This window comes from Teleopsis dalmanni, chromosome 1 (genome assembly GCF_002237135.1).
Source record: "Teleopsis dalmanni isolate 2A chromosome 1, ASM223713v2, whole genome shotgun sequence".
NCBI lineage: Eukaryota > Metazoa > Arthropoda > Insecta > Diptera > Diopsidae > Teleopsis > Teleopsis dalmanni.
Window position 1 is genome coordinate 24,397,006 of NC_051846.1, and position 27,337 is coordinate 24,424,342.

Consider the following 27,337-nt stretch of genomic DNA (forward strand, 5'->3'; position numbering starts at 1 on the left):
TAAATTCAAAAATTTTGAAAATGATCTGCCGCGCCAAACTCAAATGTTACCAAACACTTCAGGAGTGAACATGACACCGGACCGATCAAATTAAGTCAAAGCGCGAAATATTTTTGATTAAAAAAAATTTAAAAGATTAAGAAAAAGTTATGAAAAGATTACACACCATTTATTTAAATAAAAAAATGAAATGTTAAAACACTGAAAAAAAAGAAAAAATTTCAAGAAGTGAAAAATTATTGAAGTTCAAGAAAATTCCTACGCCTGTAAGACAAAGTCAAAGTAATTTGAAGCTCAAGTCACCACTACAAGTTTAAAAAATTCTGAAGTGCTTATCAAATTAAGTGAAAGTTTTGTTTGTGTTCGTAAAGGATTTCATTTTGGTTAATGAAAGGATAACTGTCCTGCGCAAGTAGTCGTGGGTTCGGCTCTGCATTTCATTCTTGCCTTCCATCGCGACGTCGGCATTTGAGTTGAATACTTTTGAATAATTGTCAAAGGCTAACGCGGGTGTAAATACAGGTTCACCTGTTGCAGATACTTTCAGCTGTCGGTAGTCCTTCTTATAGTTGTCGGTGGTGTTGTCTAAGACCTTAAAATTTTAAAATTTCTGTGCATATAAAATCACTCGCAAATCATCAACGCACTTCATTTGCTGACGAACAGTTAACAGTTAAGTTTCGAAATTGAAACAGAAACGGAAGTGCGCTTAAGATTTTAAGTGAAAAGTCGAAGATACAATTTTTCTTTTGGTTTTTTCGTTTAAAAAATATACTTAATATTAATTCTATATTAATATAATTGTGTTGTAAGAAACGTCAATTAAAAATTGTAGTCAATTTATAAGGTGAGTGATTTAAAGACAATTTTTGTTAATTAAAACAAAAAAATATTCATTTATATATATAAGATGATTCTCATATTGCCAATAGTTTAAAGTAAAGATATATTTGAAATAATATAGTAAAATAATTTTTGTTAATAAAAAAAAATATTCATTTATATATATCACATGAATCTCATATTGTCGATAGTTTAAAGTGAAGATATATTTCAAATAATATAGTAAAATAATTTTTGTTAATAAAAAAAAATATTCATTTATATATATCACATGAATTTCATATTGTCGATAATTTAAAATAAAGATATATTTGACATTATATCGTAAAATAATTTTTGCTAATTAAAAAAAAAATATTCATTTATATATAGTCAATTTATAAGGTGAGTGATTTAAAGAGAATTTTTGTTAATTAAAAAAAATATTCATTTAAATATATCAGATGATTTTAATATTGTTGATAGTTTCAATAAAGCAGAGATATTGTTGAAATTATATAGTAAATTAATTTTTGCTAATTAAAAAAAATATTTATTTATATATATCACATTATTCTCATATTGTCGATAGTTTCAATAAAGTAGAGATATAGTTGAAATAATATAATAAAATAATTTTAAAAATTTACTTACAAAATTTAAAATATAATAATTTAAAAACAGTCTAATTGGTCATTTAAATAGAAATAAAAAAAACTATAATTTATTATTTATATTTAAAAACAAATTATATTTTATTAAAATATTTTTCCGATATTTCGATTATCTTCGATTATTTAAATAATTTGTTTAGTTCTTGTATTTAGGTGAAATCATACATTTACAGGGGCAAATTTTAGAGGCGTTATGTGTTATAGGAACTTAGTTATATTTAAAATTTTCCGAAGAAATAAGTTTCTAAATTATAGAAGTTTTTTTTTATTCAATTGCTTCAGGACGCTTAGAATAGCTTATTGTTAATATTTAATATAATTTTAATTTTGCTATTTTTTTCTATATATCTAACTATCTAATTTATATATACTATATACGACATTATAAGAAAATACTACTTTTAAAAGTCTTTTCTTAACATTAGAAAATATAGTTTTAATATTTGTTTAAAAAATATTTAAAATATATTTTCTATTGTGAAGAAAAAATACTTTTAAAAGTAATATTTTCTTATGATGTCATATATAGTATATATAAATTAGATAGGTAGATATATAGATAAACATGGCAAAATTAAAATTAAATTAAATGTTATATATATATATTTTTAAAATTATTTTATATATTTTTATATATTTTATATATAAATATATATACAGAAAGAATTAATAAAATTGTTTACATTAATTAATTTTGAATATATAATAAATAATTAAAAAATTATTTATATACTTATACTTCAAAAAAAGAATCGATCAGTTATTTTTAAATATTTTACGCTCCATTGGAGTTCTATTAAATGCAAAAAAAATATGGAATGACGACAAGAATATCATTGAGTTAAGGCAAGAAAATCATGCTATACTCGACGGTTTTATATGCAACAGATTTTTTGATAACCCACATAAAATCCTTGAAACCTATAAAAAATTTTATGTTCAGTATAAAAATACATTTATTTCTGTGTATAAATTTAAGTACAGATACGAAATGCAAATCAAGTTTATAATTAGCACAAAATAATTATCAGTGAAATTAATACTTTTTTATATTTATTTTGCAATATTACAAAACATATACAAAAACATTAAATAAAAAAATAATATTATTAATATGTATAATAAAAATATTGAAGTCTCGTGATTTTCATGGTAAATGATAGGGCAGTGCTGCTTCCCTCTGAAAAAGTAACGCAGCTCTGACAATTTTGTCGTCATAAAATGGATTTGATTAAAAAAGTGTGCGTAGGTTCCAAATTTTTTTTATGGGCATAAAATTTCCTTATCATATTCGAAATTGCGTGTTAATTTAATTTCTATCAATTTTGAAATTATACATTTAATGTCAAAATTGACTACAGGAAACAATAGCGATTATGTATTTAATATGTAATAGTTTAAGCGATTATGTATGAATTGTGATATGAGAGATAAAGAATATTATTTTTAGATATATGATATTTATATTGTCATTTATTACAACTATGGATACTATGACTAAACGTGGTCTTGTTATGCCGTCAGCTTCAAATAGGTTGTTTAAGTAAATAGTTAATATGTTGTTTAGTTATTTCAAACAAAATTTATAAAAAAAGTCTTAACGCCGTATTCGCAATTAATAAATTATTGTCGAACTAATTTTATAAATACAATTCTCATGAAGTACAAATATAATATCATAGAAATACTTTCAGTTGAGAGTGACCTTATTGTTGGAATTTAATACAAAAATTGTGATTTCTTTCATTTGTTTTGCTCTTTTTTTTACTGAACTACAAATGCAGATTTTGATTGTAAATAATTATTATTAGTTTCATCTATACTAAAAAAATATGTGAATAATATTGGGATGGTCAAAACATTCCAAATTAATATATGTATATAACTTAATGCAATTCTTATTGGAAAAGAATAGATTTTTATCATTTTCAATGCGATCTATATTTATAGTAAGCTATTTACATGGGCATAAAATGTTTTTATTATATTCGCAAATATATTATATATCTACAAATATATACAAAAAATATATATATGGTATATACATATGGTATATACGTATACAGTCAAACTTCCATAAGTCGAATTTTCTATAACTCGCACTAAATAGAGTGGAACAGGGTTTAGAGAGCAAATGACATACAATTCTTTAACTCGAAGTCTTCATAAGTCGAACCTTTTCTTTGCAAATTGGTACTTCCAGTTATGGAAGTTTGACTGTATATATAGTATATATATACAAATTTTATAAATGTATTTTGCATTTTGAGAATTCTAAATTAAGAAGACTTTTAGTCAACGTTTTACACAAATAATTTTATTGAAGTAAATTTTATTAAATATTTGATATATATCTTATAAATTCGAACATGTACTTTTTTGCCTTTCTTTCCTTTTCTTTTATTCTAGAATTTAATTCCTTATGTGGGCGAGATTATGGTAATTTCCCTGTAATCGTCTAATTCTAAATAAAGTTTCCTTTCTTTTGTTTTATTCTGGAGTTGGTTATGGAAAATCCTTTACTCCCTTATGTGATAAATGCTAATCCATCCATTTATAAGTATCGATACTTTCAGTTACAGTACTATCGCTAGTAGTCCAAAAGCTTCATTTATGTATTAACGGGATATTCTTTATGCCCTAGGTGTGATCATGCGTGCCACCATGATTACAAATGAATGAATCGTCCTTCATCCTAATTGTATTGTTCAATCTTCCTAATCGTATCGCCCAATGGTCCATTCCAAATCGTATAATCGTCCAATCGTTTTTTTGCCTTAAAAGCGATTTTGAACAGTTAAATGAAAAACTATTAATTAAAATTTTAGAATAAATTATTTTACATATGTTACTTGTAAATATGGTATATTCGATTCAATGTTAGCAAATAGAGCACGAAAACAAGAAAGATAATAATCGTGTCAAGAAAATCACTATTTAAACTTTTTCTTTAAAAACATATCTTCGTTTACTTACTTTATTTCGCTATAACATCTTGTCATGGGATTTCGGCATGACACCTCACTCCTCTTTAAGCCTCTTTGTCTGTTTGCATGACTAATTCAGTCATGTACATCAACCGCGGTTATTGCGGGGGGAGTCAAATATCAAGGTAAATTTTTGAGGTTGCTTTACATTCTTCGTTGACGGTTGATTTTATGTGACTGGTGCCAAAGCTTGTGCACAAACCCAACTTAAAGCACTGGAGGTTTGATTTGCTGTGAGTAATATTACCTAGCAGAGACACTGGTTCACTATCAAGGGGTAACTCTTGAAGGCTGTGTGACAACTTCGATTGGGGATTGCGCTTTCCGGGGTCAATAGTAAATACAATTGATATTATAATTAAGTGCAAATAGTTGGTAAATTGCATTTTGAAAAGAATTTGCTTTCCTCATTTAGTCATAGTCTATCATTGGTGCGCTGTTCATTAGATATTTTATAGTACAATTTTATAACTACATCTATATTTCGATTTCTCTTAATCACATTTTTTATAATGACATACTATGGTACGTAATTTCATACTTAGGTCAGCTACCATTTGAAATCGGCCGTAAATGTCAAATAATTTTTTTTATTTATATTCGATTTTCAAATAAAACCATTCCCATTTTATTTGTGCACATTAAATTAATTAATTAATAAATATTCTGTAAATAATATTATTTACAATAATTTATCTAAATTTCTTCTTATAATTAAAAAATTACTTGATTAATTGTTTGTGTATGTTTATATATACTTTATCAAACATGTATATACCAGTATACATATAATTCTGAGAACTTAAGTATAAAAAATGTTAACAATTCAATATCAATTCAAGTAGAAAATCCATGTATTTTAGAAAATTTTCTACTTGGGAATCTCTTAATAAATAAATAATCTGCGAACTAATCAGTAAACTACTTAATACCAAATTAAATGGGATTGGTTTAGTTTAAACGTGTTAGCTAATGTTCTTCTGATTACTAAACAAGTTTTGTTGTTTTATAGTGCGGAACACCCAAAGAACAGTCGGTGAGTTCGGTTAACAAGTGTTAGATCTAATAAGCTCATTTATAAATTTGATTTTTACTGGAAGAATATTCTCCAATTAAACACTTAACAATAGAGTTTTATCACTTATCAAATAGAATGTTCTCTATTTTATACTGTGAAATAGCATTGTGTGGAACTATCCATAATATATGGCAATATTATTTAATTAATAACATAAAATGTAAAGTTATTTATACGATAAAATGATCTCTGATTTTCAAGTCTTTAACAGAGTTAGCGGTCTAGTTATGCAGTCTTTAAATTGTATACCAACATTTTAAAATTATAAATATGTGTTTCTAAAGACTTCCTATGGTGGATATTTGGCGATACTTAAAAAAAGCTTCGAGCCAAAAATTCACTAAATTAAAAATTAGTTCTTCTTACTCCATTTCATTATATCAGAAGGCCCTATGCTCCACTTAGGAAAGAAGGACAGCAGTAAAAAAAAAGTATATCAGTGGCATAGTCAGTATTGAACCAATGGGGAAATATTTTTTATTTTAGTATTTTGTAGTCTATTTAATGTAGATTATGTTGTGAAGAGAATACGGCACTGTATTATATAGATTTATGTTTTTCTTATTGGTAACAATTAGTTTAAATAAAATTTAATTATTAACTTATTATTGACTTATTATTAACAAGAATATTTTTAACGTAATCTTTATTAATCAGTATTTATCAGAAAGAGCACATAAACAGAAGTACGTTCATTGATATCTATAATACAACTACTGATATAAGATTTTTCTTAATACTATGTTCCCTCTGCAGCTGAATCAATTTACATATATTAATCAAATTAAGGTTTGGTTGTTTCCATTGGCACAAGTTGATTTATGCATGAGAAAGAGTGTCAAAGAGGTTTGTGATAATTCTAGAAGAGTTTTCTGTACGTCTTATTCGAATTATTGTTTTTTTGTTTAATTACATTATCTTTTATATGTGAAATATGATAAATTTCAAAAATTTCCCTTTTGGGAATTATATTTTGCTATGTTGCTTTCGCCTTTTTTGGTGTAATTTCTCTTGATTTATTCTTAATTAAGTTAAAAAGCACAAAAGCGCTTTGGATAGTTAATTAAATTTCTTTAGTGAACGAAATCAAGTAAATTGCTTTAATGAAGGCAATGGGAACATGTTATAACTATTCTAAATTTTTATATAGAATTCACAATGTATAACTTTCACTTTTAATGAGTGTAGTTTGAAGTTTAACAGAATGAGCTTTTCTAAGAAGGATATTGAGTGACAAGGATAGTATATACCAAGATTTGCGAATTAGTTTAAGTTTGTTTTTACAGAGGACATCTTAGTACTCTAACCATAATTTTAATTAGAAAGAGATAAACCATAATTATTTCTTTCTAGTGAATAAAATTTGTTTTTGATTTTGATAATTAAATGGAATAGCTAAGTACTGAAAGTGTTATTGCTAACAATATCTATTAAAAAGTAAAAAATAGTGTTCATTGAATTATTTATTTTTATGTATAATAATTATTAAAAAGGAAGAAAGTTGAAAATTTTAAATGTACTTGAAAAAAAAATATTAAATATATATCATTGGTTTTTTTGTAATTCTACAAATATAGTAATAGATTAATAGAGTTGTAATAAAGATATATTTATGAGTGATAAAAAACAGGGTTGATACTTATAATATAATAAAAAATTCTGTGTGTTGGTGAGGTTAAGTTTAATACTGGATTAACACGAGACTTTTGTTTAGCTGTCAAAAATTTTTATTTTGCATTGAAAGCAAGAACAATTGACAGCTAAAATTATAAACAAAACTATCGTGTGAATCCAGTATAAGGATCAATATGTGAAAGGCTCCATAAAGATCGCATATTTTTCCGTTGCCTTTCTAAAGGGTTTTCATTATTATTTACTTTATAGTAAAGAGAGTACGTAAGATGAATAATATTAACGTGTATAATTCTTTTTGGTTTGATGAGTATATGAAGAGTATACTTTAGTCAAAGAATCTATAGTACAAAGAAGTGCCACGCTCATACAAACGAAATACCCACTTTATTTTGCTGGTGGATTTATAATAAATCCACCCAACCTCATGCAACAATGTTCGATCGAGTCACAACTGGTATGATGTTCAGTTCAAACCTATATGTGAGTCGAGTAAGGCTGACAAAAACCTGACTGCATACGTATTCAATCATACATGCAACCCTCTGTATTACATTATATGCATGTTTGTATGTTTGTTCGCTGTAAAATGTTCAAACGATCAAACAGCATTTCAGTGACGAAGTCAAAATTGTGTACGTTTGATAAGTTTTTGAATTTAATAGCATATGAAACAAAATTACCTGTTTGATATTGTTATGAATTGTAGTATAAAAACTCATTACAAATTTATTTATGTCTCAAATCTGATTTTTTCCTTTTTCTGACTTTTCCAATTTTAACAATCCTTTGTAAATAGCATTCATGCGCTTCCTCAAACCAGGAAGCATTATTAGTGGTTTTAGTGACTTCTATACATTTTTTCAATATAATTTTTCTTACTTTTCTAATATTTTTATTTTCTTTAAAATACTTTTCAAACAATTTTATATGAATCTTAAAAATATTTTTTAAAATAATCACAAAAAGTCACCAAAAATTCAAACTATTAAGAAGTAGTTCCTTTTGAGGTAAAATATATGCATAAATGTGCAATAAAAACATACATATTAATATACTGCAGACTTAATGTCTCCAATATCACATTTGTACATACATAATGCTTTTTGTAGTGCATCATTTGTTGCAATAAAAAAAATAATAAATTCTATTACTCTTTACTCCTATGATAGGGGCCTTTCCAGTACAATAAGATAAAGCAACAAAGTATATCGAAAAATTATTTGAGGGATTTCTTTACCATTCACTTTCGTTACTAATCCATGTATATGAATTAAATAGACAAATAAAAACAAGAAAGGCAAAAGAAACAGGCGTATAAAAACAATTGTGGGTTGCAATGAGTTTGAACTGAACATCATACCAGTTGTGACTCGATCGAACATTGTTGCATGAGGTTGGGTGGATTTATTATAAATCCACCAGCAAAATAAAGTGGGTATTTCGTTTGTATGAGCGTGGCACTTCTTTGTACTATAGATTCTTTGCTTTAGTATTTATCAGCAAGTGCTTTTATTGAAACAATAAGTTTGTTGTTGGATGTACTATATATCATATCTAGTTTTTCTTAAATTTATGATAAGTTAAGAAGTATTATGAAGTATGACTTAATTATACTAAGTAATTTTCACTATTTAACAAAGTTATTTAATAATTAAGTAGTAACAAAATAAATGAAATATTATATGTTATTGGTAGTGCATTTTAAGGTCGTTTCTACTGCATTTAAAATTTAAATTCATTTTTGCAATTGCAATTGTTGCAATAATGCAAAATTTGCTTAGCAATATTTACTCTGCTGCCTACTGCTCTGTGATAAACTTCGTTTAACCAATTTTAGCCAGATTGTATCACTGCTTTACATTCAAATTATCAGTGCCAGTATCAGTTTCTGTTTGACAATTAAAATCAGTTGCTGTTAATAAACTAATGACAAAACGTCAACGTGTCAATTATATTCGATTAAAAATTACCTTATCGTTATAATTGGATTCTGTTGTGTATAGCGAGGGTCTGATTCACACACTCCGGCAGATGTAATAAAAACTGAAAATGCTGCCTTAATAGCGTCAAACGGTCTTCAAAGTCGGTAAACACTGCATGTTTGCTAGAGACGTTCCTCAGTAAAACCGCGGCTCAATTGTGAATTTGACTTTCAATAAAAAAGTATCTTCAGGAGTGCGTGCATTTTTTAAGAGTGCGTTTTAAGAGTGTCTATAAAAATACTTATCAAGTAAGTGGGGTGTTAAGTTGTTTATTTGTTTAAATTTTTATATTGTAAAGAATAAATAATTTTTTATAAATGAAACTTTTTTGTATTGAGCCCTTGATTTTGAAGTGTACACCTGCTCTTGCAGGTGTTAAGGTTTTAAATTTCTGATTCGATATAGTTTCTAATCGGTAATTTTCAACATCAATATATTACAATGGTATATTAATTTAGTCATCGATTTCTTTTTATTTTATTTATTTTTTCGCACTTATCATTTTGTAATTATTAATTTAAGAATTATTATCGACCCGACGAATAAAGTTTTAAATTTTTTGCACTATTAATAGAGAAGAAAAAAAAGTTCTTGATTATTTTTGCACTAATAATAAGTTTAATTATTTATCAATATATAATAAAAGCTCTTTGTTAAAAACTTTCTTTGTTAAAAATATTTTAAGGGCCCTTTTACAATTGGTCCTTTTACAATTAGGTCTTAACACTTAAGTGTGGATTTGATGCTAAAATGATATATGTATATTTGAATTTTAAGTATTATTTAAGTGCCCAATATCATACACTTAGGGGTTACTCAACCTAAGTATGTTTGAATTTTAAGTATTACTTAAGTGCCCAATATCATACAGTACGGGGTTACTCCACCTAAGTATGCATTATAAAACTGGGACTAGGTTTATTTACCTAAAAAATATATTCAAGCTTTTGATTTAAAATTAGTTAATGGAAATTATTATAAATCGACGACAATTTTATTTAGTCTGGTATTGCAATTTATATTATTTATTACTATTGCTCGTTTATGACATGTTCTAAAAATTTATAAAATTAAACATACAGTACTAGAAACTTTTTGTAGAAAGACTAAGTTCTTAGATATGCAATCAATTTTTGATTGTATTTAATAATCATTAAAAGGTAATTAATATATATCGATGACAATTTCATTAAGAAGTATCTCTAAATTAAATTTCTTATTATTTTCCAAAAATCCAAGTTAGACATTTAAAAAACTTTTAGGAACAAAAGAGAGTATGGGTAGGCATGGCTGATTGGTCTTCTAAAAAGACTTTAGACATTTTTAATAATTTTTATAAACAACACAGAAGGTAGGTAGCCAAGTCTAACTAACAAATGAATGTAATATATCCATAGAGATATCAAATTTGAACCTTTAAAGTCAGTTAATAATATTACTTTATACGTCTAAAGTATCATTATCGAGTATTGAGAGATAGTACGTTTCAAGATCAAGGAGTAAGTTCAGTCTAAGTTTAAAGAAAGATTTAAGATTTTCTACAAAAACATAATGAAAATATAATATTAAAAAGTAAAAGATGTTTTTTTTTGTACTTTTAATTTAATTTAAATCAAAATGTTTCATCAACTAATTTTATTTCCTGTTTCGTTAATATTTTTTCCATGCTCATACAGAAAAATTTCCATCCAATAATTAAAGCTAAAAAATTTTAATATATATTTCAAGAAAAAAAAAAAAAGAATTGACAGTTTTATTAATTAAAAATTAATAGTAATGTTAATTACGCACTGCGACAGTGGAGTGCGATTGCGACTCATAACATTTAAACTTTTTCAGAGGTGGGCGAATTTACTTCCAATTTTTTTACTGTCAAATGTAATATATTTACATATATATAAAAAATAAAAAACGAAAAAAAAACTGTAGAAATTATAATTAAATTGCTATTTTTATAGCCTAAGGGAGGTATGTCATACGCAGAATGGGTTGCTACACCGTTAATTAAGATACGTTTTAATGATAATGATACTTTATTTAATTATTTGATAAGAAAATAATTTATTTTGTATTATAAACAATTCAAATATTTACAGAATGTATCGTGATATAAGTGAATAAAAATGTGTGAAGGGGATTACTTCTACTTATTTTCTTTACTGGTATTATTAAGAAATTTGTCCAAAGTCTTCTTCTTTAAAATGAATGCAAAGATTTCTGAAATCTGAAAGCAGAGATGCAGTAATTTTAATCAATGGTCTTAATCCTTGTCAAAAATTTTAAGAGAATAGCTTAATAGGTATCGAGTCCACAACAAAAATATTGGCTATTTTTTCAATCTATAGATCTGAATTCAAAGATGCTTCAAAAATGCATAAAACAATTTAAACAGATAATTATAATTTAAGTTTCAACAATCTCAGTAGTGCATCACTCAGATTAATCAGTGGTCTATACTAATACTAAAGCCCTAAGACAATCTGAACAGCTTTTTTGATTTTGTAACAAAAATGATGACAGGTTTTTTATTTTATTTTTGGTTCCTTATATTTGATCTGATTTAAATACAGATTAATCACTAGATATACACTTATTAACTAATATTTTTTAAAGACGGGCTAAAAAAATGCTGACAGATTCTGTGAGATACAAAGTGAAACTTTAGTCTATTTTATCTGCCCAGTTTTATTTGAACCGAATAAGGTCAAATAAAAAGGAATAAGGTCTGGAATCTTAAATAAGAGAAAAATAAATAAGACAAATATCTTAAACTGTTCAAGTGTAGACTTAGTAGACTAAGGGCTTAGGAGACTTTCTTAACACAATATATCTTATAGGTTGAAATATAGCTTTCTTACAACTTATTAATAACTGTTAATAGGTTTCTATAACAATCTGTTATTATTTTTTACAAATAATAACACCACATATAATAGATATTGTAGTACCAGCATAAGCAATATTAAATACGTGGGACTTAAGGCAAGATTAGCAAGTGAGCTGCAAAGTGAATTCAGGTTGGTAACCGACGGCTAATCAGAGAAGTTATACGATTGCAGCTGCTGTAGAATAAATTGTTTAATTTATTAAAATAATCTAAACATAGTTGTAAGACCAACTAACTAATTTAAGACCATGTAATTATATTTTTTTAACACAAAATTATTAAAGTTACTTACAACCTAAAGTAAATCTTTTCATTATAATTATCACTGAAATTGATCAATTGTTTTATATTTATTTATTGTTACTATTTTTATACTGCTAACTTATTTAATTGTATTCATGTATAATATATTTATTTATTTATTTATCTAATATATAAATATTTATCATTGAGTATGTTACGTCAAGCTATTTTTTTTATGAAAACTGAAAACACAAAAAGGTTCGCCGCTTCTGTTGCAGACAGTCTCAAAAAATCTTCTGTTTTAATGACTGCAAATAAATTAAGTAGACATGATAATCATTTCGTGGGAGTTGGGTGATAAGGGTCAAAATTAATTAGTTAAAATATAATTAATAAATTTTTAAAAATAAACGCAGTGCTTTTAGTCCGGCAGCATTGCTACTACACTTATCAAAAAAGATAAGTGCCTCAAAAATGAGCTTATATTGCATCATATTTAATTCTTAAATAAAATATGGACTTTGATTAAAGTTTCCCATAAATTGGTAAAATTATTTAAATAATTGTGTAGAAATAAATTAAATTTGTTTAAATGCAAATATAAGATTCAGATTAGCTTATAACGTTTTGGATTGGTAAATCTGGATTCAATCTAGATTTACTCTTGATCTGTCAAATTTTGTAATCCAATCCAATTTTTGTAGTGATGTTAGTACAAATACTATATATTTTACAAATACATGTATTAAGTCAAATCGCAGTCTATACGTCATATAAAACGAGTGTACGAGTGTAATTTTGCTACACTGACTAAATATCTAGAGTGTTATAAATTTGTCTCGAGTGTTTTTATTCGAGATTTACCAACCGAATATGAAAATTGCACTGAAAGTGCATTTAAAGAGCAGATTTACAAATCGAAATCGCCATTAGATTTATTGAGAAAACTGGAAATTATAGTAATTATAGAAATTTGAAAAAATCTTTCGAGTCCATGCAGAGTGTACAAATATCTCTAAGTCACAATGCAAAACTCCATAGCTTAATATTAATTGTATTAAGTTAATTTAAAAAATTTTGAAAAGTTGTTTTTTAGTCAAGTGGATTCTTGGGATCACCGTACAACTGTTTCGGATATCGCCAAATAACCATCATCAGTTATCTGTGGAAAAATCTATTGGTTTAATTATTCGTTAATGATTTTTGGTACTGGTGTGGGATCAAGCCAACCCAATTAACGATATTTTATTTACTATTGTAAACTTTTTCATTTGAAATAGATTGTATGTCATAGAATATATAATTTTTAATTAAATTCTTTAAAAATTTTGTTTTGGAAATATTTGCCTTTCAAATGCATGAACAAAATAATAACAAATTAGCTTTAGATTGAAATTTCTAGAAAGTTCTTTCCTTTGATTTTCCATTTAAATAGAAAAAAGTAAATAATAATTTCTTTATTTTAAGTTCATTAAAACCATTACAAATCAGACCTTGAAATCTAATACAAGCAAAGATACTTTAAACAACTCGCTAATATATATAAAGTAAATATGTATATACATTAGTTTAGTATGAAAAATGATAATTAGTGCCTATTTTGGTAGCAAATCTTATCAGAAGCTAAGGCAAGCATAAATCAAGTTGGCATGCGCCTAGAAGTGTTTTAACAAAAAACAGAAAAAAATTGTAAAAAATTATATAAAAGACGCATATTTGTCACGCAGATTGAGTTGAAAAGTTTATCACCAGCATTGCCTATAGGCGCCGAGAAATCACCAGAGATGTGCACTGTTGCCATTGAAATTCTACCTAAGCGCCGAGAGTACCTAAAAGTTAAAGATGCAGTCAACGATTTATTTACAGTGAAGTCATTAAAATTTTAAAATTTCAAATATTAATGCCATTCCAAGTAAAAGTTCGTACTCAAACTCAATTAGATTGAAGAGTGCATAAGTTTCCACAGATTAATTAATCTGTATCAGCGTGGGAAGTTGCTGCTTCCTTGGTTCAGTGAATCTGCGGTAGTTACTTTTTAGCTGACCCAATAAATAATGTTAAAGGGAATATTTAATTGTGGAGCAATTTATTTTTTACTTTAAAATGAATATTGAGCATAACAATTATTTTTAGAAGTTTTTTTTTGTGATTTAGATTGTGCCAATTTCTGACCAACCAACTTACATTTTACTTTCTGTTGGCATAATAAATGCGCCTTTGCAACGTGACTTATGTCAGGTGTTGAAATTTCAACATTTGTTGAACTTTGCAGGTCCTTTGTGCGCCGCAATTGAAATAGGAAACCGAAATCCTTGTATGCATATGAAAATAAAAGAGTTCAGAACCTACAACAAGCGAAAGTAACAACAACAACAAATTAAAAACTTTTCACTACCTTTGCGTTGGTTAGAAACTGTTTTCCATATTTTTCCCTAACGTTCCTGTTTTTGCAAGCGAAATATTTAAATTTTGTAGCATATTTATGGGGGCATAAATGCTCTGCCTCTTGCCATTCACTTCACTTGTTTTTCATATTTACGCATAAGTTTGTTTTGATAACATTTATATTCTTGTTTACTTTTAACTTACTTACTTTTTTTTGTTTTTTATTAAAATAGTACAATGTTAACACTTGCCTTTACACGTGTGAATATATTCCAATATTTGTGTTCTCTCCTTGCAGCACCTTCCTTCAGTTGGAGCGCTTTCGCAGGAACTCTTAGTATCTACAATGGAAATGACATTTAAACACAATCAATTGTGTACCGCCATTGTCCTGTCAATAATTGTGCTGTTAATGAGTGGTGACGCATATGGTGGGCGGCAGGACCTGGGTGCGTATGCAGCGCGACGTAACGTGCCATCCCAAGCTTTGCTCAATGAACTACTGGCAAATGTCAATGAAGATACTGTATTAAACGAATTGGTAAATAAACAAAATATTTTTAAATTATTTTATTTCTAATTTTATAATTGATTAAAAAATTATGAAATATGGCTCAGTTAGGTTAGCTTTCAGGTAATAGTTCTACAGAATTTATTTAACAAAATTTGCAAGTCAGCATATCAAGTTTCCTATTATGTTTGAGTATTTGATAATTTATTTCTGATAGCCAAATAAAATAACCCCTTTAAAATTGTATAATTAAGGTTGGCTTTTAAATTAAATTGTAAATATATGTATTTTTAATATTATAAAACCACCACTTCTGGTTTAGGAATAAAGAAGTTTCATACAACAGACTTATTAGGTCCGGTCAGTACATCAGTAGAAAATTTGCGTAATTGTAGTAGATTAAAAATATGTCGAGGGCCGTGCAAACATTAGGCATGGGCCACATGCGGCTGGGGAACGCACTTTGGACAACCCTGATTTAGGACATATAACATTTGATTTTAGTTATGGAAATGATATAAATGTCAGGATACATCCACAAAAGATTGATAAGCACTTTATAATTAGTTTTATGAGTTTTGAATATTGGCTGACTAAGTCGTATATTATTTACTAAAGAAATATGCAGAAGAAATAAGAAAAAGAAATAAGAAAAACAAATAAGAAGAAGAAATCTGCCGAAAAAATGAGAAAAAGAAATAAGAAGAACAAATAAGAAGAGGAAATAAGGAGAACAAATATGCAGAAGAAATAAGAAGGTAAGAATCCTGATGAAATAAGAAGAAATAATAAAAAGAAGTAAAAATATGCAGAAGAAATAAGTAAAAGAAATAAGAAGAACAAATAAGAAAAGGAAATAAGGAGAACAAATATACAGAAGAAATAGGAAGAAGAAATAAGAAAAAGAAATAAGAAAAGGAAATAAGAAGAAGTAATATGCAGAAAAAATAGGAAGAAGAAATAAGAAGAAGAAATAATAAAAAGAAATAAGAAGAAATATGCAGAAGAAATAGGAAGAAAAAATGAGAAAAAGAAATTCGAAGAACAAATAAGATGAGGAAATACGAAGAAGAAAGAAAAAGAAAATAGAAGAAGAAAAAAGAAAAAGAAAAAGGACAAGGAAAGAAGAAGAAGAAGAAGAATGAAGAAAAAAGTTAGAGGAAGAAAAGATTTACACACAACATGCTTACCCCGCACAATTTAGAATGTTTCAAAAAATTTTAAAATATGTCCATCCTCGTATAATTTTTAACAAGTTTCAAGAAATTGCAAAAAATTCGCAATTGTTTGTTATTTTAATATTAAGTTTAATATAACATATAAGAAAATAAAAGAGATTAAAATAAAACGTGATATATTTTTTTACTAATAAATATATTAAGTATATCAGAAACTCAGAGAGGCCGACCATATTAAGGCGTCCTAAGGGGTTTGGGCTAATTATTCCAAGTTTAACAATCAATCGTGTCTCGTATATAGTGTAACCTAAAAACAAATGAATAAAGCTTTTCTTAAATATACCGATAATAAGTAGATAAATACTACAATGGCTTGGTACACACATACGATGATTGACGAATTACTTTATCAGATATAAGTGAATTCCGAAATAAAAGTAGTATTTAAAAATATTGCTAATAATAAGAATACAACAAAAGTTATTTTTGCTATCTGTAATTTTAGTAAATCCTTTCAAAAACATAATACACTTTTCTTCCATTCCATTGTTCTTGATAGAACTAGGTGACATTATTCGTTACAAGATTATGTTATGTGTATATTTTGATATATGTTTTTTAGAGTATTAATATAATTTGATCCTTCCATCAAACTGGCGATCTTAATTATTTTGATAGGCGAGCAAAAAATCAGGTATATATTGAAGATTATTTTTATAAGTCTGGTTCTTGTATTTATTTTCTCAAATATGGAGAAGTTAGTTCTGGGAGGAGTTCAATGAACTCGTAACATTCTTTCATATACGCATTCTTTAATGGCTTTGTTCTCATCTCATGTATTTCATCTGCTGTATATCTTAAGAAAATAATATAGAGTTCTTATAATCAAATAAAATTGATGGGATTAACTTTATATGTTAAAATTAAGCGCCAAATTTATTTTTAAATGTGTTTAATTTGATTAGAATTAAGGAGATAAAATATACAATAAATTACTAAGTGAGGTTTCATGTTTGGGAATATACATATTCATTCCATTTAAATTTTTTTATGACTGACATATCAGTATTTTACAGATAATATATTTGTTGTTATCTTTTTATAAATTAAGTGTTAACGGTGCTTCCAGCACTCATAATGACTCACGCGAACCTGATGAGCAATTAATTACTATTTATCAAAGTAATCAATTTATTAGTTTACTTCTAACTCTATGGCATAATTGCTTTAGAAGCGTGCCTGTCGTGTGCGGACATAGATTATATTTTTAGGCAAAATAATAAGTATATTTTACAATTTTGTATTATTATAAGAAAAAAATAGACTCAAGAAAGAAACTCAAATACGACTTTATGCTTTCTGGTTAAAGTAGTTAAGAATTGGTTAACAAGAAGTATATTAAATGAGGCAGGTTTATGTTAATAGAGCCTGCCATAGATAACAACTGAAGTGTGTTATTAAAAGTTCTTTTCATTTTTTTGGCATTTTTTTTCCCTGCAAACAATTGAGATTTTAGGTAAATTGACAGAGATTACATATATTGAAGCGATTCTGATTTCTCCGGTACGTCAATTTGATAGCTAATTATTTCTTTTGCCTCTGCGCTATATGTTTTCTTCTTGAGATATATAGCAGAGGTTAAAATTTATAAACTTCTCACATTATTATTACTAACAAAAATTGCTCAAGACATTTTACCATATAACAACTGTTGTGAGCAATGCTTGGTGCGTCTTACCAAATGGCGTCTACCGACAATTTCTTAAGCACGATACCTCGATATTGTTATATATCAATATTGATATATACCACTATGAAAAATTTTGTTTAAAATAGCTTTTTTTTTAAAATTTTTGTTGCCAAATAGGTGTGTCTCGGAAATCGCAAACATATCCATGTATTTTGAGTAAATAAGTATTTATTATAGAATATTTAAGGTATTTAATATTATTTATTAGCTACTATTATTATATATTTTTTCATATTTTTTAATTATTAATTTAATTTTAGAATAATTATCATCCTCCTCAACAACAAAATTACTTATCAAAATGGCCTGGATTACGTGACCTTCTACTGGCGAGCGATTATGAAGAGGACAACAGTGAAAATAATGAAGTTCTAAATTCACGTTTTATAGATCGTCTACATCGTTTGGCCACACTCTCTGCACAAGACTCGGCAGATGCACGTACCGATTATTATACTAATGATGCAAATGATAATGAATCACAACACTCACAAACAGATCTAACCGATCCATTGTTACAAAACAAATTGAAGGTTCCAGTGACAGAAGCAAAAGCCACATTTAAGGATCATGGCATCAAAAAGAATGTCCAATGTAAGTCTGATTAATTTTATGTAAAATATTTATTATTGTGTTAAGATTTATTTTAATTGTATATAATTTATTAATATTTAATATAAAATTTTATTTTTTCATTACATTTGCATTGGATGTGTGTTAAATGATATTTTTTTAACAATTTGCATTTCTTTTGGAATTATTGACGCACTTGCGCTTATTGATGGTTGCTCTGTTTAATGCTTGTACTTTACTAACATTTAGTTCGAAAGCACTGTAAGTGTTGCATGATTAATTTAATTTAATTATAATACAAATTTTAAATAATTCAATTTATAAATATATCTTTTATCTTCCATTTCAGATATGTCTCCCTGCCATTTCAAAATTTGCAACATGGGCCGTAAACGAAACGCACGTTACTTCTACTAAGCTCAAAATTAATAATTAATTAAATAATTAATTTTATTAATTAAATAATTAATTTTATTAATTAAAATTTAAATGCAATACAATAAATTCTAGATGTAATTTTGTTGTATTGTAATAATTACAAGAAAGTATTCCAGTTTTATTTTAATTATTTATATAGTATTTAATGTAATTATAATTGAAAAACAACACGAACAGACACAAAAGTATTTAAAAATATTTCGTTTTTATTTGTATACAAATATTTAATTTTTTTTACATATTTTTTATTTCTATATATAAAATTATTATTTAAGAATTGTTGCTGTAGTTTATAAGAAAATTATTGGTCAGTATAAAATTTACTATTAAATAAATATTTATTATATATGTATAACTAAAAAAAATAATTATATATTATGTTATAATATTAAATAAAAATATATATAAATTAAAATGAGCAAAATATATATAAAAAAGTGTTTCCATTTCTCGTTAAATATATAAATATCCATTTATGCTTTACATAAATACATATATATATATATATAAATGTTTAAATTAAATATTGTTATTTGACTGCATATTAAATGTATTTTTATTTATTCTCTTCAAATTACGATAAATGCAAATTCGATAGAAAATATTTATTATTAAATACAAATAATTATTATATATATGAGACAACGGATTATATATATGAGACAGCCGATTTGCATAGAAAGTAAGCGTCTCAGTTACAATTAGAAAGGGATAGTTATATATTAAAGTTTGCAAAGTATTTGCTGGAAGATCGAAACTTTTTTTGATATTTGTTTACAATCCATCATTAACTAATTCGCTTAATTTCACGTACTAATATTGTAAGCTAAATTTGAACCATTCTTTACTTTACTTTACTGCTATACTTGTCTACTAGTGGACCATAGGACTGTTCAATCCAACTTTTAAGTATTTTTGTCTCACTCTAGTACATTAATTTTTGATGATGACATCTTACATCACGTATTTTTTTTAGTAATTAACTCCTCGAACTCATAATTGTTTCTAATGGAAAAGGTTCCATCTTTTTTTTTTATTTACAAAAACAAATTGTTTGGCTAGGATTAAGTTTCTTTATTTTTGTTTTCTAAACCAATGCGTTCCATAATTTTTAAATGACCCTTTAATGATGTGCACCCATACTGCTAACGCTGCGTTTTATAACCTCAATTAATCTTCATCTCTGCCTCAGTGCTACCTAAAGTTACGCGATCCTTGTTTTCCGATCTAATATGATGGCTCTTCAATTATGTACTTTAATGCTGTTAAGGCTGCTTACTATAATATTAACTTATCTTTTCCTTTGTTTCAGTCTTACCTAAAACAAACGTGTTCCATTTTTTTCGATCTAATCTGTTGGCTTCATAGTCAATTCTAAGCCGTCTACTAAAACATTGATCTGAATTTTATTCGGGCCATTAATTGTTGTTCTTCCAAGTACCTATTTGACATTTTCTTGAAATACATTTTTTGCATAAATTTAAACCATGTTGGAGATTTAATAAATTATATATAAATATTATCGACCTAAATGTGCGAATTCGAGCTTTGACCTATATGTTCAAATTTGACTGCACCCAAACTTCTCAAGAACCGTCATGAATTCGAACGGAATTCAAAACACCTTAAATTGGTATTAACTCCGACTTTGAATATAAGATTTCCGAGTGTTTGGATTGTAGTACACCATATATATGGTGGGACGTTGGAACAGCGCACTGTTCAACAAGTGGTTCCACTGAAGTGAAGGGCACCATCGTTCGGATTTAATTCAGATTTAGTTCACCATCGGATTCTACAATAGGTTTTATTTAGTGGCAAAAGAAATTTAAATATTTTGCATTTACATTATGAATGATCCAGTAGAGTTTAAAAATAATTTTATAATTTCTTCATAAAAAATACTTTTTTAATAATAGAGATAGATACTTTTAATAAAGATACTTTTTGATGCCCATAAAGACATGTTAAGTTGTTGTTGTAGTAAAATATTTAATCGTCTTTGCAAACGGACTACCTAGAATGATGAGCCGCACTTTTTCGAAAAGACAAGTTACCCCCGAATTGAAGAATCTTCTCGGGAAATAATTGATTTAGTGAATTTAATATGTATAATATATTAAAATGTTGCAAATAAACTTATTTAAATATAAATAATAAGCACCTTAGTAAATTTATTACGAAAACATCGATTTATTTTAATTAAAAATTCTAATATAAACATTTTTTCTCAACATAAAAATTAAGTTTTACGAAAACTACTAAAATCAATTTCACACAGAATTTTTACAAGACATGCATATATTTAATAATAAATGTAATTCTAAAATCTAAGCTCTATGATAAGATTTGGATTTTTAATCATTATAAGTAATAAAATGCGTTGTTTTAAAAACTTCGTATTTAAAATAGTTTATTTTTCTCAAGTTGACTTTTTGCTTTATAAGAATATATTTTAAAAAGGCAGTTAAAACCGTTTTTGATTTGCATCAATGGAATTGATATACGCAGGAAAAATTTTAATTTCTTGACTTAAAAAACGTTTTTATAAAATACTTACACCCATGAGTGCAGATAAGAGATGTACCATCGATTTTCTGCAGATGCTTTAGGAAAAACAAAGGATAACTTAAAAACATTACGCGATTTGTTTCAAACCTTTAAAGGGCAGGAGTCTGCCAAACAAAAAAAAAACAGTTTCTATGAAACACGAGTATCAGCGATAAGCTTTAAAACGTAAAAGATGAAGTAAAAGCACACATTAAAAAAGCGAAGGATTGCTTCAGAACTTTATAAGTTCGAAGGTTTGCGATTTGTTTCAAACCTTTAATGGGCAGGAGTCCGCCAAACAAAAAAAAAACAGTTTCTATGAAACACGAGTATCAGCGATAAGCTTTAAAACGTAAAAGTACACATTGAAAAAGCGAAGGATTGCTTTAAAACTTTACAAGTTCGAAGGTTAAGCCAATTCCTTTACACTGAGTAAAATAAAATTAAAAGGACACTAAGAAATGCAAATTTCTTTAGTTTGCAGGTTAAGCGATTGCTGCAAACTGAGGTGGGATCGTCAAACGAATATTAGCGGCATTCACGATCTTGAATGATAATCTCAGCAATTAAGTAATTGTGTGAACTGAGTAAATGTGTTTTGTAGTTTAAGTTTACTCTTACTACATTCACAATTACTATGTTACTCGGTTACCGAGCTCGTTATTCAAGATCGTGAATACCGCTACTATAAAGCAAAGCAGAGTAAATTGTGCAAACACAAACAAATAATATCAACAAAAAAAGACAAAAATATACGCATAATTTCTACTGATTTCCACTTGACTGAGTTTGTTGCTGCTGTTCCTCTAATTCCAATTCCTTGATTTGTTTGATTACGTCTTTTTTCTTTTTGATTTTATCTAGCTGATCTTTGTCGGGTTTTTTTAGTGCACCACTCTTAATTTTTTCCTCAGTAGCTTCAATTTCTCGCAGTTTTTTACGTAATTTTTTCAATGTTTTTGCTAAGGTTAGAGTCTCCTCCTCCAAGGTCAATGCTGTTTCTACCGTCTCACACAGATTGTTTACATTAGGAGTATTCACTTCTTTAGTTTTAATTGTTGAACTTGACTGTTGTTGATTAGTTGATTTACTTGCTGGCAAAACTAATAAGCCTGGAGTTTGTTGTTTGTTTTTACTGGTACTCGCTATTCCGTTAGCTTGTTTTTCCAGTTGCTTAGCCTTGGCACGTTCTTTTTTTTCGCGGTCTTTTTTTGCCGCCTCAACTGCAAATGGGCACATGCCAGGCGGCAAAGTAATTTTATTTTGCGCAAATTGTTTGCCTTTACTTTCGTATAAAGGAACCTAAAACAAAATAACTGTATATATTTCTTTAAAATAATATTATTATTAAAACCTCTTCTTGTGGCACATAACCTTGTTTTACACGGCGAGCTTTACGCCAGGTACCATCGGGACGTTGTGTGGCCGGTATAAATTTTCCTGTTCAAAATAATTAAATAAATTATCTAAAACGTTTTAAAAAATTGTTACAATGTCAAAATAGTTATTTACCGTCACTGTCTGTTGAATATGTTGTCATTTTACACTTTGATTGGGTTGTGTTTTTGTATTTATGTTGTAAAATTAGATATTGATGGTATAAATGACTACAAAGTACAATATTATAAATTGTATTATTAAACGGATGCTGGTAAATTTGAACATACAGTTTTTATATTAAAAACAAACTATAAGATTTAATTTGATTTGTTTTTTGCAAAGGTTGTTTTTGACAGCTCAGCTGTAACAGCAAAAACAAAGTGCTGCCAAATTTTTGGCACTTAAAAGTGTTGGAAAACGCAAATTCTTAAAAAGAAAATATTTTACATACACATACGTATATTCATTTTCGTTATGTTTAAAACATACATTTAAAAACATAATATTCTACATAAAAATACTTAAATTAACTTTTCATTAGGTTTAAAATTAATTTTGACCTATGTTAGACTGCAGTTATATTGCATGTAAATTTTTTCTTGCGTGTTTTCTTGCATGTTCTTATATTTTTTCGTGCGAACACGTCTTATATTGCGGTCGCATTGTTTGCGAATTGACAGTTCTGCTTTGTTTGTTTTGAAAATAAAATGAATAGTGAATGATATATATTTAACGAAAAATGCTTTATTAAATTCTATATTAATTTCAAATTAATTAGTTAAATTAAATTTGGGTGCATGATTTTTATTTATCAATGTATAATAGTGGAGAATTTGCTTATTTCTCAATCAAAGAAATTACCAAATTATATACATTTCCTAAAACTAACATATGTTATCAGATATATTTCCATTTATAGAATAAAATTATTTGAAAACAACACACACTTCTTCATTTCAATATTTCCATCTTCAATTTCGCACGAACGAATGAATTTCAAACAAAATATTTTGTTTAATCAAATGTTCGTACGAGACAAATAATGTGTCGGGCACGCTAGTTCTTATGTAGCTAGTTCTTAGCAACTGTAACCACTCACGTATTATTGCGTACGTTTGATTTTATCGTACGATAACGCATCAAAAATCGCATGCAATGTAACTGCAATCGTGTATCAATTAGGAAACAAAGATAAAGTAACTGTACTTATCACTTGAAAATTAAATTTTCATTCTTTAGTATATTCTGTTGATATTCTGTTGACTAATAATATCATTCTGCCAATAGTTTATTCTGTTAATAATGGTGTCTTTAGTAAAGATGGTGAATTGTACAACTGTTATGTTGTGATCGTGTGATATTGTTAACGTGTTTTATAAATATAATACTACTCTATTTCATTTATTCAATATTTTAATTCCATTCCATTATTCTCTACAATATGCGCTGATAAGTATTAAATAGGTTAATACTTAAAAGAAAAAAGAACTTCTTTAATAAATACAAAGACAATATAAATTATTAATTTTTTGTTTTTACTAAATATATAATTTACAAATAAAAATTAAATTAAAATAAATTAGTAACTAGGAGTTCTCTGTATAAGTCATGTTCTATTGTTCCTCTACGCAATCCAGTGGGTCTAACTCGCATTGCAGGTACCTTTGCTTTGTATCGTCACATCTGCACAAAAAATGAAATTAAAAAAAATTTATATTTCAATAAATTACATTGAAATCTGAAGACTCTTCTCAATTTAACATTATTTTTTCACTTATCTATTATTTTTGAAGTCAATAAATTCTTTTGGAAGCCCCTAATGAAAACTTACCGATATGTAGGCAGGATGAATAACACTCAAGTTGTGCTTCACTTGTGTACATATAGCCATCTGAACCGCAAACCACTTCTTCATCACCATCCTCGACAATAGCGCACATCCGTTCACAATACTGTTCGGTGTCTTTTTGCTCTGGCTCCACTGGTGCTGGTGTACTGGATGCATCCGTATTTTTACGCACTGAGACACGTCCATAATTCTGCTATAAAATATTTAATTAGAAAATTTCACTCTGACTGCAATGCTATAATTTATTTCAAGAATTGCTCACCGAACTTGCCTGATGCATGTCATCGCCATCTTCTGGATCAGCATCGATTTCATGTATTGGCTTAATTCCACTAATTTTCGTGGCAGATTTTGCAGCGACTGCCTTTTGTGTACTGGTTGCATGTTGCGGGAAACGTGGTGTTGACTGTTGTGCTATTGCAGCTTTATAACGCAATTGTCCTATTGGTGCATTAGTATATGTACCAGGCACTGCATCACGCTCAGTGAATTCAAATCTTACTGGTTCTGGTGTCAAACTTTTCAGAGAATTGTAACGCACCTCTGTGTAGGTAGGAGCAGGTGAAGTAGCTTTAGTGGGCAGAACGCTGGGTATTATATGCTTGATAGCTTTGTTACCTTCTGAATTGACTACGAAGACATTACTGCCTGCTTGATAGCTACCGCGTACAATCGCTGCATTCTCCGTTGGTTCAGCTTGATAGAAGTACTGCGACACTTGGATAGGTTTACTGTAGGTCGAAGTATTCGGTGAATCTGCGCGGGGTTTAGTATACTGCTGTATAATTTGTGATTGATGTTGGTGTTGTTGTTCAAGTTGTTGCTGTTGTTGTTGTTGTTGATGATTATGTGTTGATTGGTGTTGATAGCTGCGGCGATCTTTCTCTTCATCAATTCTTTTATAATTAGGATCCTGTTTGGGTAAGAAGTATTCATCTGTATTCATGAAATTTATATATTCCTGTGCCTCTTTGGGTGCTTCTGTAGAAGGCTTCTGATAATTTTGTGCAAACAAAGGCGCATTACTTTGTGAAGCATCGTTGGCTTCGGTCTCTTCATAGACCGCATAACCATGTTGAGCTCCCAAGCTATTGTAGTTTCCAAGTTCAGTTTTTTCCGCCTCGAATTTCAAGTGATTTTGTGTTTGTTGCGAAGGTTCCTTATATTGTTTTTGCTGCTGTTGTTGTTGATACTGTTGGAAAGGTGTTTGAACGCTAGGTTGATGATTCGGTAAAAACGAGGCAAGCTGTTGCCGTTGTTGATTGAAAAATTGTTGCAATTGGAATTGTTCACGCTGTTGTTGCGGAAATTGTGCTGGCCCTTGTTGTGGTTGTAGTTGTGGCAAAGGATATTGTTGTATGGATTGATAGGGACGCTGTTGCAGCGGCGCTTGTTGTTGTGCACTCTCCGCAGTTGGACGTATAATCGCTTGACCATTGTAATGTGGCGAGGCTTTGAAATTTTGCATATGCAATGTAGGATATTGTATCAGAGCGTTTGGATTGGCACTATTTGAAAATGGTGGTCTGTAGATGTTACCTTTAGTGGCACCTAGTGGCATTCCTTTGGCAAGTGAAAAATGTGCGCCTTTAGTGGGCTCATAGGCGAAACGTTGAACCTGCAAACGTTGTGGACTGATAATAGGTACATTATTTTGCACTCTTCGATTTATTTGAAGACGTGATGCTGCAGCTGCTGGTCTAGTATATGCTATTGGTAAACGCAGAGGTCCTGATGGTTGTTGTCCTAGCGGTGGGAAACGATCTGATCGTGCAGTAATTTTTATTGGTGATCTTGTACGTTTTACGGTGATCGTTGATTTGGGATCCTTCAGAACTTTCATAACGCGTGCAGTACGACTTTTTTCCGTATCTACGGAACTAGAGGTTTCATTATTTATCACAATTGAAGTTGTAGGTTTACTATCGCTTGTGGACGTATTCTCTAGTTCTTGTGGCAGTACTTTCGTGATACTTTGACTAAGTGCTATTACACACACTGACAATAAAAATAGCTTGAAATTACACATTTTACTACGAAATTTTGTGTTGATTTTCAATGTAAATAAAGTTTTTTCTTTAAATTTTCTATTTTAAGTGAAATTCTTTATTCTACTAAAATATTAAATTTTATTTTATATTTAATTTATCTTTTTTTGAAATCACTTCACATTAATTAAGCGATTTAACACTAAATTTCACATCCACAACATTTCTCGATTTAAATCCAAGTTGAAATCTCGAACGAACGTCTTTGTTTCTCAACGGTCAATGCGCGTTTAAGTCTGATCTCGCCAAGTGTGTCAGCGCTTAGCTTGAGTGCTGCAAACTTTTAATACTTTTACCCCGAAAACACATGAAGAAATTGGCGTTTCTTTCTCCAAATTCATTTTCTTTCTTATTTGAGATTGTCGTG

At 28.0% G+C, this 27,337-nt stretch overlaps 3 protein-coding genes across 5 annotated transcripts; 1 reads left to right on the forward strand and 2 right to left on the reverse strand.

Moving 5' to 3' along the window:
• Window positions 1–805: 805 nt before the first annotated feature.
• LOC119671431 lies at window positions 806–19,180 on the forward strand. 3 transcript variants are annotated; one of them, XM_038082058.1, is made up of 5 exons: window positions 806–847; window positions 14,992–15,234; window positions 18,393–18,726; window positions 18,955–18,966; window positions 19,055–19,180. In XM_038082058.1, exons 2-5 carry the CDS (start codon window positions 15,040–15,042, stop codon window positions 19,120–19,122), a joined length of 609 nt encoding a protein of 202 aa, XP_037937986.1. In that variant the 5' UTR covers window positions 806–847; window positions 14,992–15,039; the 3' UTR covers window positions 19,123–19,180. The 3 variants fall into 3 exon arrangements, with proteins under 3 accessions (XP_037937986.1, XP_037937985.1, XP_037937987.1); XM_038082057.1 differs by lacking the exon at window positions 806–847 and adding an exon at window positions 9,132–9,426; XM_038082059.1 differs by lacking the exons at window positions 806–847; window positions 18,955–18,966 and adding an exon at window positions 9,132–9,426.
• A 2,179-nt stretch (window positions 19,181–21,359) lies between these two features.
• LOC119672916 (partner of Y14 and mago-like) lies at window positions 21,360–23,382 on the reverse strand. The gene is made up of 3 exons (XM_038084082.1): window positions 23,206–23,382; window positions 23,048–23,133; window positions 21,360–22,995 (listed from the first exon to the last, which is right to left on the reverse strand). The coding sequence occupies exons 1-3, from the start codon at window positions 23,231–23,233 to the stop codon at window positions 22,459–22,461; spliced, it is 651 nt and encodes a 216-aa protein (XP_037940010.1). The 5' UTR covers window positions 23,234–23,382; the 3' UTR covers window positions 21,360–22,458.
• Window positions 23,383–24,668: 1,286 nt separating this feature from the next.
• On the reverse strand, window positions 24,669–26,952 carry LOC119672243 (transcription initiation factor TFIID subunit 12-like). The gene is made up of 3 exons (XM_038083248.1): window positions 25,185–26,952; window positions 24,905–25,112; window positions 24,669–24,756 (listed from the first exon to the last, which is right to left on the reverse strand). The coding sequence occupies exons 1-3, from the start codon at window positions 26,949–26,951 to the stop codon at window positions 24,716–24,718; spliced, it is 2,016 nt and encodes a 671-aa protein (XP_037939176.1). The 5' UTR covers window position 26,952; the 3' UTR covers window positions 24,669–24,715.
• Window positions 26,953–27,337: the final 385 nt, after the last annotated feature.

Excerpts from the sequence above, each read along its gene's own strand:
- LOC119671431 (XM_038082058.1), top strand. The coding sequence starts at position 15,040 with ATGGAAATGACATTTAAACACAATCAATTGTGTACCGCCATTGTCCTG. Across the intron at positions 15,235-18,392 it reads ATACTGTATTAAACGAATTG|AATAATTATCATCCTCCTCA; the intron begins GTAAATAAACAA and ends ATTTAATTTTAG.
- LOC119672243 (XM_038083248.1), bottom strand. The coding sequence starts at position 26,951 with ATGTGTAATTTCAAGCTATTTTTATTGTCAGTGTGTGTAATAGCACTT. Across the intron at positions 25,113-25,184 it reads ACATGCATCAGGCAAGTTCG|AATTATGGACGTGTCTCAGT; the intron begins GTGAGCAATTCT and ends ATTTTATAGCAG. Across the intron at positions 24,757-24,904 it reads TTCATCCTGCCTACATATCG|ATGTGACGATACAAAGCAAA; the intron begins GTAAGTTTTCAT and ends TTTTTTGTGCAG.
- LOC119672916 (XM_038084082.1), bottom strand. The coding sequence starts at position 23,233 with ATGACAACATATTCAACAGACAGTGACG. Across the intron at positions 23,134-23,205 it reads ATATTCAACAGACAGTGACG|GAAAATTTATACCGGCCACA; the intron begins GTAAATAACTAT and ends TATTTTGAACAG. Across the intron at positions 22,996-23,047 it reads GTTATGTGCCACAAGAAGAG|GTTCCTTTATACGAAAGTAA; the intron begins GTTTTAATAATA and ends ATTTTGTTTTAG.